This window comes from Eulemur rufifrons, chromosome 7, assembly GCF_041146395.1.
Source record: "Eulemur rufifrons isolate Redbay chromosome 7, OSU_ERuf_1, whole genome shotgun sequence".
NCBI lineage: Eukaryota > Metazoa > Chordata > Mammalia > Primates > Lemuridae > Eulemur > Eulemur rufifrons.
In genome coordinates this window covers 143329680-143349995 of record NC_090989.1, presented here as the reverse complement: position 1 = coordinate 143349995, position 20316 = coordinate 143329680, and the positions used below count along the sequence as shown (strand labels likewise).

Sequence of the window (20316 nt, the reverse complement as noted above, 5' to 3'; positions counted from 1 at the left end):
AGGAAAATGAGAGTAGAATAAGAACAAACTCCAGCATCCAGAGACTGTGACGCTTTGGAGTAATAGAAAAAGTTCAGTGCAGCTAGAACAGAGAGAAGGAGGGGGTAAGGGATGTGAGATGAAGCCAGCAACACTGCTGGGGCCTAGAATGTGCAGGAAATGCAAGTCATGCTAATATTTGATAAGACCCCCAACTGATCTTCTGACCTATCTCATGGCCTTGAATCAGGGCAAAGCCAACCACTAAAATCATCACTGACAAGGAGAATGGGACCATGGGACCGACTCATCAATTCAGTTTGGATTGCCCGAGTCACATAAGATATAGGTGAACAGTGGAAAAAACTCGGCTCTGCAGCATGGGAAAAGGACAAATGTAATTGTTGGCATCAATCAGAGTGTTAAAGGGTTTTAAGTGGAGGAATGAGATGGTCAGGTTGATTTAAAACAAGTTTTTCCCTCCCCTCCCCTCCCCTCCTGTCCTCTTCCATCTTCATCTCTCCTCTTTTCTTCTCTTGTCACCTGTTATCTCTCCATCTTCTCTCTCTTTCTCTAACCAGAAGACTGCCTGAAGGCTGGAAAGATTTTCTTCCTGTACTGACAAATCCTGACCTGGCCAGTCCGCTTGCTGTCACAGTGGGGACGTGACTCGAGGACATTGAACGTGCAGTGGTGGCGAGCTGGGCATTGCAATACCACGGTGGGTGCGGACAACGGAGCAGATGCGTCCCACAAACACAGTACACCATCTCCAGCCAGCCCAGGGCTTAGCGAGGGCCGGCTGCTCAGAATCACTCAGAGACTTTGTTTTCTTAATATGGGACACAGACAGTTTATGTTCTTCTGGCTTAAAAGACTTACTCCATTTCTTCCCAATCTCATTCCCCGGAGCCTAAACTCTTTAATGGGTTGGAAATCTTTGCTTTGGAGTTAAATTTTAACACTTAGTGTTCAATCTTTGATCTCTTAGACTTTATTATTATTATAACTTTAAGACCACCCATGCATGTTTCTACTCTGGCTTTGCTGAACTCTGATTAATCCATTCATCTTTTTAGCTGGGAAACCTTAGCTCTGTGTCAATCACTACTTGTTCTAGGATAGCTAAAATGCTTGAGGCAAACACTGTTGATTGATACTAACTCGTTTTTGCCCTTTGCCCATACAGCAGAGTCCTGACTTTTGTTCTGTTGCCCATCACTATCCCATGTGACTCAGGAAAACCTAATTGATCCAAGTCTGTTTCTATCCTCCTTGTTAGTGATTCTCTTAGTGGTGTGCATGGCACTTAGTTACAGCCAATAAAACAGGATGAAATATGTGCTAGGGAACCTCTGGGAAAATTTGTTTTCCTCTTAAAAGAGATGGATTAAGAAGAAAATCTTTCTCTGTCTGGAAGGGATTGCTGGGGTGGTTGCAGCCATCTGTGACCACTAGGGGAGGTGGCTGATATTTCAAGGGTGGAAGAGCAGAAGTCTAGAAGAATTTGGTTCTTTGACCATGGGATGAAACCATTAAATTACCAACCCAAGAGCTATCCTGTATCAGACCCCTTATGACATGAGTAAACTATATCCTTCGAGATTGAATCAATTTGAGTTTTATAATTTGAGACATGTATTGGTTTGCTATTGTTGTTGTAACAAATCACTATAAACTTAATTTGTTATCACACAGTTCTGTAGGTCTGGTGGACTCGGCTGGTTTTCTCTGCTCTTGGTTTCAGAAGACCAAAATCAAGGAGTTAACAGGGCTCTATTTCCTTCTTTCCTTTCTACTTGCTAAGGGGAGAGTTCAATTCCAGGCTCATTTGGGTTGTCACTGTGTTCTGCAGCTTGTGGCTGGAGGACTGAGATCCCCATTTTTTTTGCTGGCTGTCAGCCAGGGGTCATTCTCAGCCTCTAGAGGCCACCTTCATTCCCTGGCTTGTGGCCTCCTTTCTCCATCTTCAAATCCAGTAATGGTAGTGCAGTCCTTCTCATACTTTATCTTTGTCGACCACCCTTCTACCTCATTTCTCTTCTGCCCTTTTCTGCTACATCTCCTTGACTCCAGCCAGGTACACGTCTCTGCTCTTAAAGGCTCAAGTAATTATATTTGGCCCACCTAGACAGTCTACGCTCTCTCTCCATCTCAGGATCCGTAACCTTCATCACATCTGCAAAGTCCCTTTTGCATGAACTCTGAATTAGTTTCCTATTGCTGCTATAATGACTTAACCCCACATTTTGTGGCTTAAAACAACACAAATTTATTATCTTACAGTTCTGAAGGTCAGAAGGCCTAAGAACAGGTATTGGCAGGGCCGCATTCCTTCTGGAGGCCCTAAGGGAGAATTTGTTTCCTTGTCTTTTCTATCTGCTGGAGCCCACCTGCATTCCTTGGCCCATGGCTCTTTCCTTCAGCAGCAGAGCATCCCCAAATATCTCTCTCTCTCTGACTTCTGCTTCCATCATCACATCTCCTTCTCTGACTCTGACCCTCCTGTCTCCCTCTTAAGAGGACCCCTGTGATTACACTGGGCCCACCCAGACGATCCAGGATAATCTCCCCATCATGAGATCTTTAAGTTAATAATGTCCACAAAGTTCCTTTTGCCATATTAGGTAACATATTCAAAATTTGGGGATTATGACCTGGGCATCTTTGGGGAGCTGTTATTCTGCCTAACACAAGATGAACCATCAGGACTGTTACTATAAAACATTCAAAAATATTGCAGGAAATATACCCGGATGTAGTAGGCTGAAGGAAGACTTGGCCTCAATGTTGTAAGGAGAGAGAATCTCTTGAGTTGAAAAGGTGATGTAATGAGATGCAAAGAAAATATGCTGTAGAAGAAAAAGGCTGGCTGAGAAGAAAACACTATAAGGAAATGAATACTAAATTAAAATCTATGTTAGAAGCAATGAAAGACTGAATTGAAACTTCAGAAAATCAAAGTGAAGTGGGGATTATTTGCAATGTTCTCTTAGGAGGTAGTGGAGAGAGATAAAGAAGTGGAAAATAATAGAGATTAAAACTATAAGAGAAATATAGTAAACTAGAGGTGATCCAACTAAAGAACAGTTAAGCTCCCAGAGGAGGAAGCTTTAAGATCAAAAGGCCAGTGATAAACTGGGAAAAACATGGGCCACATATGGTAGACCAGGTATAAATATTCTTAAAAGATAAAAAACTTTTTTAATAGTGTGAGACAATGGGCAAAGTACATAAGCAGATTATTAAAAAATGCAAATGCATGATACATATTAGATAAAATTTCAACCTCTAATAATCCAGGAAATATAGATTAATATGAAATATTATTTTTCTATCTAAATGACAGATACAAAAAGATAGTAATGCTCAATTCTGGGAAGGATATGGTGACTTGAATATTCTCATAAACAGCAGGTGTGTGTGTAAATTGGTGTAACCTTTTTGGAGGCAATTTGGCAGTAGGTATCAAGAACTGTAAAAGTCTTTTATCTGTTTTCCTATAAATTCTAAAATATATCCTAAGGAAATTATCAGAATTAGGGAAAAAGATTTAAATCTAAAGATGTCCATTGCAGTTATCAATAATAGTTAAAAAATAAAAACTATGAATATCCAACAATAGGGGACACTTAAATATATGCTTGTATATCTAGACTAGGGATTGGCAAACATTTTTTGTTAAGACCAAATTGTAAATATCTTAGGCTTTGCAGGCCATATGGTCTTTGTTGCAGTGACTCAACTCAGCTGCTTAGCTGTAGCATGAAAATAGCCACAGATAATACATATGTAAATGAATGTAACATGTTATACTCTAATAAAACTTTATTAAAAATTGAATTTTGATGAATATTTAATGACTATGTTAAAAATTTTGGCAAACTAAACAGAATATGATATCAAAATATGAATTTAAAGTTTTGTATGAAATATATCAAAGTGTTTATGTTGATAATTATTTTGTGGTTGAATTATCCGTGCTCGCTATTTTATTCTTTATACCTTTTAAAAATGTTATTTCCCAAATTTTCTCCACAATAAATGCATTTTAGTTCTATAACCTAAAAATAAATTCTCTATTTTTTTAAAAGGCTTGATAGAACACAAAGAATGAATGAAAATAGTTCTATAGATATCAAAGAACTATGGATCAATTTAAAGAAATGTTTTATGGTATTTAAAGATGATTTAATAATGAGATATATATATATATATATATTTTATTTCAGCTTATTATGGGGGATACAAAAGTTCAGGTTACATACGTTGCCCATGTACTGCCTGTCCCCCCAAGTCAAAGCTCCAGGAGTTTTTAATTTAAAAATATAGAAAATACACTTGTGTAAATGCAAACTCTGGCTGTTTTCATAACAAATGGATAACTTAATTCTATTTGGAAACAAGAGCTCTGTGAAAAATAATATAATAATTATGAGGCAGATTAACCCCAAGGATAGAAATGTGATTTAATCAAAGAGATGCACTGCATTTATTTTCAGAATAAAATTTCTTCTACTTCTCTGTTAATGACCATTTGTCTGTTTATATTTGTAGGGTTATAAATATCATCCTGGCTGTTTTCTGGTGCACAATGGGTAATTTTAGGTGGTGTTAACTATTGCAGATGAATTTTCCATTTAGGTTTCACTCTACATGATGATGGTGGCCATGGAAATGACCTCTGTTATGTGTCAGTGGTGGCCTCACACTGTGCGGTGCTTTGCACAGGTGACCACATTTCACTTGCACATCCACATAAAGAGGGAGATGCTACTATGCTGATTTTACAGATGAGAATATTATCATTCAGAGGTGACTGCCAAAACTGCACAAAACATAGATCCATTTTTGTATGATACCAGAATCTGTGTTCTTTCTACTACATTACGTTCCCTGAAATTAACAAGCATAATCTGAAATCTTCCACCTCAGGTAACTTAGGACACTAAAGTGGAGACAAATTTTGAAATGTGTTTCTAATAATAGATTTTTAAAAATGCAAGTTTTCTTTCAAGTGACTGATGTATTTAAAAAATTGATTGTCACATTAATGACAAATATTGAAAATAGAGAATGTGTGTAAAGGTAAAGAGACCTCAATGCCTCTTGTTGACCCATCTCTAATTGGAAATAAAAATGCCTTTAGTTGTCACAGAACAACTACAGGACCTAGAATGAGATAATAACAATGGAGGTCCTTCTCAAACTTTAGCATTGCTCCAAACATCTGGGGAGTTTACAAAAGAGACTAATTCCTGCCTTTATGTGAGAAGTTCTGATTTAGCAGGTCTGGGGTGGGCAGGTGCCCAGGAATTGGCATTTTCAACTTCTGATCCCCAGGTGAGTCTGATTCAGGCGATCCAAAGACCACACCTCAGAAAACACTAGACAGGACAAATATCAGAGATTAAAGCATTTTCCTAAAGAATTATGGGCAGACTCATGTGGTTCCAGGTTCAGGCTGAAATGCTATGTTGCATCCTGAACATGCCTAGCTGAAGAGGGTGGGTTGTTTGCCTTACCTCCTCCACACCTGAAACCCCAGCACATGGTCAGTTTAGCCACGAAGGTGGAGAATGCAGGTGTGAAGCCCATTCCCAGAAAAACTGTTTCTGGGGAACATGCCAAAGAATTGGTAGGAGTCACTGAGCAGATGTTCTGCTTTTAGGAATTGATCAACTTGAGCCAATTTTAATTTGACTTCTTATTTCACTGATTTGTATTTTAATAACATAAAAACAATGTCTAATCCCAAATGGGGAAGCACAAGATTTTTCTGAGAAAAAAATCAAACATGCTAGCAAGATTATTTCATAACACTTTGCCAATAAAGATAAATATCCTCCTGAGCTTATTTTATTCAAAGGATTTCCAAAATTTTTAGAATAGGAAGGATACAGTTGGGTAAACTTAGAGTTGAAGTGTTGGCACAGAATCAAGCTGGGAAAGTGCCTGTTTGCTTTGTGGGGTGCATATGGCTTTAGAGATGGGGTCTCAGCCTGATGATGATGATTCCATTGCCTGGAATCAAGAATGACTCAAGAGAGAGCCCGCATGAGGAAGAACTTGTTTTCAGGGGGTCCTCTAGTCCCAAGACAGTTGCCTTTACGACCCTTGCCTTCCTGGGGAGCCAAGCTGCTCTTTACTGTTCAGAGTTTGCTCCACATTGTCCAGGGCATCTGGCTCAGTGGAAAGCATCGATTTGCGGTTGGCAGACCTGTGTTTAAGTTCCAGCCTGGCCACTTAGCAGGTTTTTGCCCCCTGAGCAGGGCATATAACCTCTATGAGTACTTGTTTCCTCATTTTAACAATAGAAATAATGAATAATTAATTTATAAAATTCATAGGGCAAGTGTGCAACCTGAAATAAAATGTAAGTATATGAGCTTTATAAATATTATACATAATGTGTGTATGTAGGACATTATTAAATAATGACTAACAATAATGATACTTATAACAATTATTGTGACAATGTGCAGAACAGGATTAATTTGTTCTCCCCCCCTCCCCCCGCTGTGAACCAGGGGCTAGAGATAAAAGATTCTCTTTCAAAGAGCAGACCTCAAAACAGGTCGTATCATAATCCAAAAAGGAATATCCATGAGAGGTTTTCATATTCTTTTACTGGAGGCAGAGTGGGGGGATAGTGGGCTCCCCAGCAGCGCTGTCATTAATGGAATTCATCAGATGTCACTGTTCTGCATAAGCAGATGTTGCCTTTTGCTGTTACCTCTTCGGGGAGTGTGCAGACAAGTGATATGTTGGCAAATATCAGCTCCAGGGAAAACAAACAACTTTGGGCAGGAAATGAAGAACCAGGTGATTTTAAGCAAGGTTTATTTCATGTCAGCACATGGGTGGGTTTTGCTATCTTTAAATGTATATTCCGTCCACAAACAACTAGGTAAAAGAAAGATTGTATAATTTATAAAATGCAGTGTGTCCTCAAGTGGGCATATCATGTAGGCAAGTTTTATAAAAGAGAAGAATGCCAATTTCAACTAAAACTGTAAAATGAGGGTGAAACCACAGAGCCCAGAGATCCAATTTCCTAAGGGTATTAGAGATTTTGATAACCAAAAATCATTAGATGGTATATGCCTCTTGGGGTTATTGTAGTTTTATAAGCAGCAGACACTGCAATTAGATGTGGCAATAGTGGGACGTGATATGGGAGTGTCTGTGCAAGAATTTGCACAAACATGCAAAGTTGAGGCCCAGGAAAACCAAAGCAACACTGTGTACCCTTATATTATTAGATTCAAAAGATGGCATATTTTATAATTTGCTTGTTTTTAAATGTAGTTTTTATAAATTTACACATAAAAGTAATTTCAATGGAAAAAAAAAAGCCCTTAAAACTTCCAATTTCTCCCCCTATATTTATATATTTTTTTCACTACTCTGTATCATCTTTTTTTTTTTTTTGAGATAGGGTTTTGCTCTGTCACCCAAGCTAGAGTGTAGTGGCCTGATCACGGCTCACTGCAACCTCAAATTCCTAGATTCAGCTGAAGTGATCCTCCTGCCTTAGCCTCCCAAGTAGCTACAACTACAGGCATGTGCCACCATACCTAGCTATTTTTAATTTTTTATAGGGGCGGGGTCTTACTATGTTGCTCAGGTTGGTCTCAAATTTCTGTCCTGCAGTGATCCTCCCACCTTGGCCTCCCAAAGTGCTGGAATTATAGTCATGAGCCACTGTGCCTGGTCCACTGTGTCATTAATATTTAACTTATCCACTCACTGTTTAAAAACCATCATTTAACAGAAACTTTTCAAAAGAAGATAGACTAATAGCCAACAAACATATGATAAAATGCTCAACATCGCTAGTCATTAGAGAAATGCAAATCAAAACCACAATGAGATATCACTTAACTCCAGTGAGAATGACTTTTATCAAAAAGTCCCCAAACAACAGATGTTGGCGTGGATGCAGAGAGATAGGAACATCATATACTTCTGGTGGAACTGCAAACTAGTACAACCTCTTTGGAAAGTATCATGGAGATACCTCAAAGAATTAAAAATAGAACTACCATTTGATCCAGTAATCCTGTTACTGATTGTTTATCCAAAGGAAAAAAAGACAGTCTATAAAAAGGACACCTGCACTTGCATGTTTATGGTAGCACAATTCACAATTGCAAAGATGTGGAAACAACCCAAGTGCCCATCAATACATGAGTGGATTGAAAAAATGTGGTGTATGTATACCATGGAGTACTACTCAGCCATAAAAATGGTGAACTACCTATTGTACTATCCTGGATGGAACTGGAGACCATTCTTCTAAGTGAAGTATCACAAAAATGGAAAAATAAACACCACATGTACTCGCCATTAAATGGGAACTAATCTATCAACACTTATATGCACATATGGAAATAACATCCATTGCAAATCAAGCAGGTGGGAGGGGGGTGGAGGGGATGTGTACATTCACACCTATGGATGCAATGCGTGCTATCTGCATGGGCACACTTGTGGCTTTGACTCAAAGGGCACAAGGGAAATTTACCTGACCAAAGCATTTGTACCCCCGTAACATTCTGATATAATAAAAATAATAAAAATACAATAATAAAGATACATTGAAACAAAGACCCATCATTTAAGATGGTGACAAAATATTTGAAGAATTATGCCCTTTCTCCTAGATCTCTTTACTTCTTTAAAGGCAGGAGAGCTGATTGGGCTACGTGTTCCATGGGTTTATCACTGTTTCTTAAAGCTTCCCACTCCCTTGTTTCTCCTGGGAGGTCATCAGGCCACCTTGTCTCCTATGTCAGCTTTGCCACACTCCTTTCTGAGCCTTTGTTCTCCCATGGGCCATCTGGTGTCATAGGCTTCTGAGATTCAGACCTGCCCGTGGTGGTGGCGGTAAGGGTAAGGTTGGTGGGCTGTGCTAAGGAGGCCTTTTAGGTCCCTAGATGACATATCCATCTGGTTCACTGTGGTTCCAAGGGTAAAAATAGGGCTTCAGGCCACATCCATATCTCTCCCTTTCTGTTTACCTTGGGAGAGCAATGACTGGGATCTGGGTCTGCCCATAATATTATCACAATACCATCAAAACTGCCTAGTTTCCTAACATTATTCATTACAGCATGTATTATCGTTGATTTAATCACTCCCATTTTTGTGTGGTTGTTCCTAATTCTCACCATAATGAATTGTCTTTTGCTCATAAAGATTCCCCCCACTCTATTTTAGATTATTTTCTTGTATACATTATAGGAAATGGACTTACTGTATTCAAGAAGTTGAGGAATTTCATGGCTTTAAATGCATGGGACCAAATCACTATTTAAAATGAGTGGACCCAATAAATGGTGCTGAGAAAACTGGATAGCCACATGTAGAAGACTAAAACAGGACACACAGCTCTCACCTCTCACAAAAATCAAATCACGGTGGATAACAGACTTAAACCTTAGGCCAGAAACTATTAGAATTCTAGAAGAAAACGTAGGAAAGACTCTTACAGACATTGGCCTAGGCAAAGAATTTATGAAGAAGACCCCTAAGGCAATCACAGCAACAACAAAAATAAATAAATGGGACCTGATCAAATTAAAAGGCTTCTGCACAGCCAAAGAAACAGTCATGAGAGTAAACAGACAACCTACAGAATGGGAAAAAATTTTCACATACTACACATCAGATAAAGGACTGATAACAAGAATCTATTTAGAACTCAGGAAAATCAGTAAGAAAAAATCGAACAACCCTATCAAAAAGTGGGCAAAGGACATGAATAGAAATTTTTCAAAAGAAGATATAAAAATGGCTAACAAACATATGAAAAAGTGTTCAACATCTCTAATCATCAGGGAGATGCAAATCAAAACCACAATAAGATATCACTTAACTCCAGTGAGAATAGCCTTTATCAAAAAGTCCCAAAACGATACATGTTGGCGTGGATGCGGAGAGACAGGTACACTCATACACTGCTGGTGGGACTGTAAACTAGTGCAACCCCTGTGGAAAGCAATGTGGAGATACCTTAAACAGATTCAAGTAGACCTACCATTCGATCCAACAATCCCATTATTGGGCATCTACCCAGAAGAACAAAAGTCATTCTATAAAAAAGACACCTGCACCCGAATGTTTATAGCAGCACAATTCACAATTGCAAAGATGTGGAAACAACCCAAATGCCCATCAATTCATGAATGGATTAGCAAAATGTGGTATATGTATACCATGGAATATTACTCAGCTATTAGAAATAATGGTGATATGGCATCTCTTTGGTTCTCCCGGAGAGAGTTGGAACCCATTATATTAAGTGAAGTATCCCAAGAATGGAAAAATAAGCACCACATGTACTCACCAGCAAACTGGTTTCCCTGAGTGCACATTTGGGACTAACACCAATTGGGTATCGGACAGAGGTCGGGGCTGGGGGGAAGGGATGGGTGTATACCTACTTGATGAGTGCGATGTGTACTGCCTGGGGAATGGACATGCTTGAAGTTCTGACTGGGGGGGATGGGGTGGAGGCAGGGGATGGGTGCATACCTACATGATGAGTGCGATGTGCACTGTCTAGGGAATGGACACACTTGAAGCTCAGACTCGGGGGGATGGGGAGGCATGGGCAATATATATAACCTGAACTTTTGTACCCCCATAATGAGCTGAAAAAAAAAATAAAATGAGTGGACCCATGTACCCTAACATTTATGAAAATGCAAATTTCACTCATTCCATCCGTCATCATTGTTAAAATATATAGGGAACATAATAATCAGAATTATTAATCTTTTCAACAACTTTTATTTATTTGAATATAAAGGAAGAGTGAGTTAAATTTTTTAGGAAAGCTCTTCCTCTATATTATAATTTTTCTTTAGATTTTTCTTTTAGAGATTCCTTTGGCTAGCCATAAACAAAAGGTAAATCATTATTCTTTGAGGATGTATTTATTAGTTTGAAAATGATAAAGTCATTTGAAGCCCCATGTGACACACAAAAAATGGTTAAGTTGGGCAAAACAATGTTTTAAACCTACAAATCACCTATAATTATAATGTAATAACTGATTTTTTTGTGTGTGACTTAGAAACTATCTTTGAAGACAATTCTAAAAAGAGAAATTCAAGATGTATTTGGGGCAACTCTATCGAACAGAGATGTATTACAATTATTGATGCTGTTTTCATTTTGTACTTCTTTGTAGGGTGAGGCTTATCGTTTTCAAATATAGTCGTTCATTGCCTTGGGAAATATTAGAATTAATTAATATACCAAGAATGCAAAAAGAGAGGCAAGCTTTTGACTTTCAAAATTGAGAATTAAAGTGCACTGTGAGACCTTATTGGGAAAGAAAAGAACAATTTCTAATTCCCCAAATCCTTCCCTAATATATCAAGAACAAACTTGGAGAACTAAGCATATTCTTTTACTCAGTAGTGAGGACAGAGAATATGACATGAAGGAAGTTGCAGTCAGAGAGGAAGGGGCTGTAGGAAGCCCTCTCTCTGCTGGAGGAAGACAGAGGAAGAGTAGGACAGAGAGTTAAGCTGTGATGTCCCATTTGTCTCTAACAACATTCCAGGGATGAAATAGAGGAACAAGAAGCAAGGAGCTTAAAGACCTACAGGTGTGGGAGTTCACACCTTACCTCTCAGGAGAACTGACAGCATCATAAAGAACTCCACATTCAACATGTACTGGAGCAAGATGGTGCTAGCTATCTCTAGATTAGATGTAGAGAGATGTTCAGTGCATGGGCCTGAGACAGCCCCTTTTTATGTATGCTCTGTGCATGTCTAATGCAGTGGTGTGAAGGTGTCATGGGCTTCACTGAACTGGCAGAAGCTTGGAGTCTGAACATAGAAACCTTAGACGGGTGCCTGTGACTGCAGGCAAATGCAATGAAGCCTGGAACCCAGCAGCAAGTAACCACAAAATATTCCCAAGAGACCATGAGGAAGTAACCACACATTTAGTGGACACCATCACAGAGCCCAATTAGATTGGCTGCTCACATCAGAGACCAGTGGTCTTCACAGCAAAGATCGGGGACGAGATGTCCTCACCCTGGCACCATGACATTTCCTCTTGTGAACAGATAACACCAAGTGAGATTCCTAACAATTTAATGTTGCATTTTCCTACTACACTAATATCACTGGAGTAAGTATATCTTTTCTCAAAGTGAACACTGTGAGTGGGACCCCACTCATTCAGATTTATATGTATTGTTATGTTTATTAAAACGACTGTTACTCTATTTCGGTCATATCTAGAGTATGTTTGTGTCCTTTACTCACCTGATTCTCTTTCAGTGTTATCTGCCCCTGTTCCTTACACCCAATGAAGGTTCTAACACATCTAAAAATCTTCTCATTTTGTTGTACTCTCTGGACAAAGTTGGCTGGAAAGAAGCCAATCCTGTCTTCAATTTTTCCCTGAAAGGAAAAAGCAGGCATGCATCTACAACGGTAGCATTTATTGTAATTGTAGTTACCAAATCATTTTTTTAAAGAACAAGAAATACTTACTTTCCACCAGTCTTCATTGGAATCTTCTAGAAGAGTAATAATGTCTCCTGGCCTAAAATGCAGAATGAATGAGTTGAGTGGGGAAGTAGAGGGAGAAAGAAAAAGAAAAATATGACACTTTAAAGTTAGAGGTAATAGTTTTTCATTTATACAAATAATCCTAAAATAAATAGAAATAAAATAAACATGACTTTGGCCTGTTCTTTCCACTAGAGAAAATAGTTTTGTTAAACATTGAAAGCAAGCATAATTTCTGTGTTGTATTTTTAAAAATAATTTTTGCCTTTATTTTGGTACATAAATGGTCAAAAAACTCCAAAACTTAGAAGCTGATAAGTTTCAAGGTGCAAGTCCCCATAATCTTCCTCCCATTCCCTGTGTGTTCTTCTAGACCCTTTTCTGTAACCTTATATCTCTCTATATATGTACATGTATTTTTTTATTTAGTTTTGACATCAGAATTAGTCGTTATCTTTATCATTATCTACATCTTTTCAGTACCTTCTCAAAACCTAGTACACATTTGCTTAGCTTCACTTACCCTGACTGCCATGTTTTATGTTGGTATAATTTGGAATTTTGTACTAGATTTGAGTGTGTGCATGGGTGTGTGTTTATATCATTTATCAAGAATTACTTGGGTTTAGCTGAAGACAATGTGTTTTCGTTCTCGGTGCTATTGTAGATGTGGTCATTGTTTGATTTTCACATCCAGATGTGTGTTTGAGAGTGTGTGAATGTGTGTTGTAATTTCTTCTATTCAGCACTTACTGGAGCTTTTACAGTCTAAAGACTCTTATTTTTCACCTGGAGAAAATTTTCTCTACTATTTCTTTCACTGTTTTCTCCCATCTATTTTGTCTCTTCTTTCCTTCTAGAACTTCTAGTAAACACATGTACTTTTGGATTCATCCTCCACATCTTTTGTCCTTCTTATACATTTCCCATCTTTTACCTTTTCTATATGTTTTTAAAATTCTTCTCAATTTTATCTTCCTCTTCATTTATTTTATACTTGGGCTTGTCTCTTCTATTATTATTTCATAATACTTTAGAAAAAAATTTACAGAAAACATTTATAGAAAAAAATTTAATTTTCAAGAGTTCTTTATTATTTTCTGAAAGTTTTCTTTCTTATAATTTCTTTATTATTTCCTGAAAGATTTCTAAAAGTTGCTTTCTATCATGGATGTAATATTATAATGGATCTTTCTGAGGATATTATATTTTTTAAAATGGTATTTCTTTCTTTTATTGAATTATTTGTTTCCTCTAGGATTAGGTGGCCTGTCCTTTATCTTATTACTTCTCTTTCATGTCAAGGATTTTTCTCCAGCATCTGGTGTTTCTTGCTTGTCTCTTTTATTAATGACTGAAAATGGAGGTGGGTGAGTGTGGACAGCAGGGCAGGCTTCTCTGCTATTATTAACAAATACCCCTGGTCTGTCATGGGTCTCTCTCCCCAGTGTGAGAGCTGTTTACAGGCTCTATATAAGGGAGTAGGGTGTGTCAGTTGACTCCTCTCGTTTTTGGATACGTGAAAGTATAGCAGGCAAGCTGTCTGGTGCCTCCTACCACTACCCCAAGGGCTGAAATAAGGAGGGTTTTCTTAACCCTGGTGAAAGAGAAGATCAGTTTATTTTCCTCCTAAATAGAGCTGCCTTTCCCTTTTGTCCCTGATCTATAGAAGGTCTGGAAGTCTGAAATTATCTCAACACAATTCTTTCTCAGGTTTCTGTGCTCACATAGGAGCCCTCATAAGTCATGGGTTCCCTTTCTTTAGAGCATAGGTGTTGCCTGTCAAACACAGGTTCCGTGACACATTGCCACTTCTGCCTTATTGGCGAAGGCAATTCTCAAGGCCTGTCTAGACTCAAGGGATTGGGTAAGAGGCTCCACCCCTGTTGTGAGAGGAACTGCAAAGTCTCATGGCAAAGGGCATGAATACAGGGAGGGGGGAGGACTGGGGCCATTAATGCAATCATCCACTGCAGAGCCCTTATGCTGTTCAACTGCTCTGTGTTCAGTGTTTTTGAATGAATTCCGACAGCTAAAGTTGTTTTGTCCTGAGTATTTTTTAGTCTCTGCTCATCTTCATTGTGTTCTCAACTCAATTGCATTTACGGCAGTCTGCCAGGAAATTCCCAAGATTTCTGGTTTTCTCATGGCTTGCTTTCTTGTGTTCTAGTACTGTTATGGACGTTTTCTCAAAAAAAGAAATTTTATGACATGTTTAGGAATTGGAGCAAAAGTAGATTTGTGTGCTCATTTTGCTATTCGGATTCAATCTCCTTTGCTGTCATTTTCAATTCTCAGTTAATATCTGTCTTCGTCGGGGATTCCAAATATAACAGGCTTGTTACACCTGAAGCATTAAACACAACTGGCACTTTGGTATTTCAGCAGTCACAGTTTCATGCTGATGCCACAGAAAGCGAGATGGCTGAAAATCGCTCTTTCCCAGGTGAGGGATTTAATTAAGCAGCAAGGATGAAAGTCAGTGTAGTAAAATCTTCTAAGCTCCAGCAGATTTTATTTAACCCAGTAACCTAAGAAACGACGAGTGAGTATCAAATGCAATAACTTTGCCATTGGCTTGGTAGAAATTTTAAGTAGGGAATAGAGATGGAGACTGGGGGAGGTATCTTTCCCTAAGGGTGAAAGAGGCTGCTGCCTGGATGTGACCTCTGTGGTTAGAGTGTAGCTAGAGACTCACTCCTTACTCTGCCCAGATGCGGACAGTTCCCGAGTACATGCCCCAGGTTAACTAAACTACATGTTAGAATAGCCACTCCCTGGAATACAAGCTATAATTTTATGAGAAATACCAAATGCACTCCTGAAGGTGTGATGAGGATTCTGTCTTTTTCCATAAAAGAGCTCCACCAGGATCAGAAAATTGCTTGGTGAATGAGGAGAGTTAAAGTCATCCATTTATTCTTTCCTTTGTTTTTTGTTTACCCACTCACTTGACAAATATTTGTAAAATGCAGCTTCTGAAAAAATACCATCCTACTAGGCATTGGACTTACTTTGGCAAATAAAATCCTTATTGAAGCTAATATTTTAGTGAGAACAATAGATAATAAGTAAATAGATGATAAAACATTTAATAACTGTATAAATAATAACGTATGTATGTATAATTAATAAATATATAATTGCAGTTGGCTAAGGACTATGTAGGAAATAAAAAGATGTAGCCCAACAGAATGAGTAGACAGAGTCCTACTGAGATCAGTCAAATACTCTAAGCATCTGGCAACGATAGCTAATGCCTCTTTTCCACTGCAGGGAGGATCTTGCTCTAGGGTAGCCCTTGAATACAAAATAACAACTCTCTAACATCTGGGTCAGTAAACCCTTGGCTTTTAGGGGTTGCACTGCCCCCATGTCCATCCAGGCACCCCCCACAGTCCAATCTCAGCACTCTTTCCCATTGAGCCTGTAGTCAGAATCCTTTTCAACACTGAGCTCCAGGTTCATTCTTAGCTGTCCCTCTGCCTCCCTCATTTCTCAATTTTTCACGTGGGCATTAGAACCCATCTCTTCCCCGACCAGGTAAACTGGCTTCAGGGTCTCTGAAGGCAAAGTGTGCACAGAGCTCACAAATGATGCAAGCTAAGCCCAGCCAGCTATATGGAACTCTTCTGCAAGGTGTTGCGAGGATGGTTTGGTCTTCTGTGGCTGGGGGCTCTTGGAGGGAGGAATGTGAGATGTTCTGAGGCCTCCCTGCCCAGCCTCTCTCCATTCCCAAGGTAGAGCACAGATTCCTAGAAGGGGAGACCCTGCCATCCTCCTGATGAGGTCACTGCTTCTGAGAAACACCTTCTCCACTGTCCGAGACAATCTGAGACCTCAGATTGGCCCTTCTTTGTTTTCTGAATATTGTGGAATTCGAAGACCATTTGCCTTTTCTTACTCCTCCATCTCTGCCCATTTAGCCTATGAAAATTATATGACATTCCAGTATATTCTGAACGGCTTATTAACTTTTAGGTATTGGGTAATATAAAGATTTCTTTAAGCCTCTGTTTTCTTATCTGTACGGTGAGGATAATAGCACTTACCTCATCAATATTTTTTGAGGACTAAATGAGGTAATACTTATAAAGTACATTTAGATACACCCACAATAGACAGTGGCTATTACTGTTTTTAAGATGTAACTACTGCCCTCCAGATGTCAGTAATAAGGAGAAATACAGTAAGCTGGTAATTTCCAGTAAGCCTTATCTCTGAATGAACAGTAAATGCTGGTGGGGATGGGGGTGGGGGGAAGGGTGCACAAACAAATATGGAATTGATCCCAAACAAAAATCTCAGACACATGCTTCTTTGAGTCCCGGCTATCTCAATTGTATCCATATACTTATATATTATGCATAATAAATTATTGTGAACTATATTTACTTTGCAACGTTGCTGTGTGGATTACATGAGAAAGCATATGTGGAAGTCTTTAGCATTGCAGTTGATCTACAATAAGGCTTAAAATGCTAATTTCCTCCTAAACCTGTAACTTTTCACTTGGAAATCAGAAGATCTAGTGATCACTGCCTTTTAAGTGAATGTCCCGTGGGGTTTTTGGCAGGGATAGTTGCTTAATGAAATCATCTTTGACTTCAGTGGCTTCAGATACTGACCTTAGGTGTGATTCAGAGCTTTGGAAAAGCTTCTTCCTCTCTTCACACCATCCCCCATTCCCCTCAGCCCTCCACTCCAGGTTGTGACCACAAAGGGGTATCAGGGCCCAGGAGCTGGACCTAGAATCCTAGTGCTCAGGTGGCTGATTGCAAGGGAGATGTTGGTAGGGTCGAGAAATATTCACTAAGTGAAATGGGCATGTATTTTCACACAAGTAAGCAGGTTCAGAGGGATTTCACCACTTACAGGCAGAGGTTGAATCTATGACTAACTCCACTGCTTCAAGCTGCCTCTGTACTACCCGGGCCTTGTCAAAACACATCGGAACTGCCCATTTTACTATGGAGGTATTTTGGGTTTCTTTAGTATTTCTTACCCTTTCCCATTCATTAGGCAAAAAGAACCCCAAGTCACGTTTACAGCAACCATTGTAACTCAGCCCAAACAGGTGTCCTTGAAAAATCAAGCTAAGGGGGAAGAAAAAGGAGCCATCCTAATGGCTCCATTAATTTTAGATCTACTGCTTAATTTTTCACCAGACTCATTTTCCTATTTGCATTATCTTGGTCCAGAATCTTCTCCAGTCTGGGCACATGGGTAGGTAATACGACACTCCTGAACTTTGCAGTTTGATTTTGTCTTCATCCTGATAACTGTAAGACTGTCTGCACTTTCCCAAGTCCATAGACCAGCCCAGAGAAAAAGCATTCAGCTAAAGGGCCATTTGGAAGGAATTTGGTAAATGTTCCTCAACTGTCATGGATCACGCTCTCCAGAACCTAATTGAGAGGGGCATTTGAGTGAGAGGGAGGCTGCTAAACACATTAGTGACATTTGGGAAGATCTGGCTTTCTTGACATAGTGCAGCATCAGAACATAATATGCATCAGAGACTTTCCTCAAATAGCTTTAATTGCATTTTGATGTCCTGGTGACTGTGAAGATTATTTTTAAATCAAATTGGTGCATTAGAATTACATTTAGTTTTAATTAAGTTGATGCATTTGTCAAGCAGTAATGTACTTAGAGAATGGAAAGAAGACACCATGGGAGTCTTATTCTGTCTTACTCTGTCACAAAGGCTCTTCTTTTCCTATTTTATGGAGAGTTTATAAAACCTTGCAGGGTGAAGGACAGGAGAATGTAAATCACAGGCCAAAAAGCCAATGCAGACCCATGCACGGGGCACTGACAGTGAATCAGGAAAATCGTGTTCTGGTTTTGGGTCTGCCACTGGTCCACTGCTTATCTTTGCATAAATCACAGTTATTCTCAACTCTTGCAGATAATTAGAATTTAGAAGAACGTTTAACCATACAGACTTCCAAGTGGGATTGGACTCTCTAGGTCTAGGTGGAGCCTAGGAATCTCTGTTTGAACAGTACTCTTTATTTATGGCTTGTAACAAGTGGCTTAACCATTCTAACCAGAGTCTTCTCCTCTGTGAAATGTTATTTGCTTGGGTAACCTCAAAGGTTTGCTAAAAGAACTCAAGGAGATCTCATCTGTCTGGTGCACCCTTTCAGGTTACTTCGCCCCTTTCAATGCCTTTGACCTAGTTTACGCCTCATGCAAGTTGTAGGAAACTGATTATGCAAATGATTCTTGCCCATAGAGAAGCAAGTGAATTGTGCCCGGTGGAATGTAATTAGTTCTTACTCCTTACCCTGTGAATATCGTCCAGTTTTATATATACCTGTAAATTCATGTCAGCATTCCTTATTGCCTACATATATGTGACGCATACAGGTGTGACATCTTACTGGTGCTCTCATTAAGTCAAGTAAAACTTTTGACATGTGTTCATTTTCCATTTGTATGATAGTCATGATTTTATCTTAATTAAAAAAATTATCCTTTAACAGTAATACACTCATGAACACACTCTATAGACCACAAGCTTCCTGTTTTACCAACCAGACTTAACAATTCCAATAGACTTGCAAGAAGTGGTATGAGTGGCCAATATGGGATAAATTAGTACATTGCCTACATTTGCTGATTAAAATAGAATTTTCAGCTTTATCAGAGAGGAGCACTACTACAATTAACATAGGATGGAAAGTGGGGGGTAGAAGAAAGACTAGTGGACCCACCTCCATGTTTTCCATCCTGAGCCTCTAATTTCTACCTGTGAGTTCCTGGGCTTGGCTCTTCCACCTTACCTCCAAAAAGATAAAGAATCATAAATTGTCTCACTGGAATGTGAACTTAACAGCCAGGTATCCATTCACCAAGCATTACCAAATTTTAAAATAGTCTTTCCAACATCAACATTGGAATCAATGTAGTTATCTAAATATGCTCCCGCTCCTGCAATGAATTTTCACTACCTCTTTTTGTAATGGGGTTTGCATTTGCCCCTCATTTGGTATCTCTTCAGATAATTCTCTGTTTTGGATGTTTAACCCATTCTTCACCTAACCTTTCCTCACAGGAAAGAGAGGGACTGCTCTAAAGACAGTGCCAGGCTTCACGGGTACCCATGATCATCTTCTTTCTGGGGACTCAGCTGTTTCATTGCCTCTCTGAGGTGCTGTTGTAGCTTCCTGCACCACCTCCCACCCACAGCCCTTCACACTGGGTTATAACTTCTGGTCCACTTAAGTGGCTTAGGAGCTGCCCTTGCCCCAAGACTGCCTGAGCTCTTTGAGAACAGGGCCTGTGAATAGTTCTCCCAGCAAAGAGCAAATGCTTGGTCACCATGTGATGAGACTAGATGAAGCAAATCCTGGAAATAGCCACACAAGGGTTAAAATCATTTTTAACTGGATTTCAAATAGTGCTTTGAAAACCTCTGAAATGATGAATTCAGGCCATCCCATCTCCAGAAGTTCTTGCAAATAAATACTAGCTAATGAGAAAAATGGTTGCCTGCTTTCTTTCAGACTTGCCCATGGAAAATCTGAGACTCGCTGCTTCTGACAGTGTGGCAATTCATGAATCTAAATTTATATTTGGGGTTACAAAAGAATGTTTCTCTTGGAAGCCTCTTAAATGTAGGTGTTTTGACATACATTGAAGTGGTAACTAATTTGTGTCTCTTTTAGAATTTAATAATATTGAAAAAGCAGTTCCCTCTTTTCTTTTCTTGGCTTATAAGTCTTTTATTCTTCCCCTTCTCTTTTTTCCACCCTTATGAAAAATGGCCATCATATAA

The 20316-nt window shown here is 39.0% G+C and overlaps 1 protein-coding gene across 2 annotated transcripts in view; it reads right to left on the bottom strand.

The window, feature by feature from the left end:
* Positions 1 to 20316, bottom strand: part of STAC (SH3 and cysteine rich domain) — a 138977-nt gene that overhangs the window by 4981 nt on the left and 113680 nt on the right. For both annotated transcript variants that reach the window (XM_069473430.1, XM_069473431.1), the window contains 2 exons: positions 12510 to 12561; positions 12279 to 12416 (listed from right to left, as the gene is read on the bottom strand). In XM_069473430.1, the coding sequence (XP_069329531.1) occupies positions 12279 to 12416; positions 12510 to 12561 (190 nt within the window). The remainder of the gene's footprint in view (positions 1 to 12278; positions 12417 to 12509; positions 12562 to 20316) is intronic.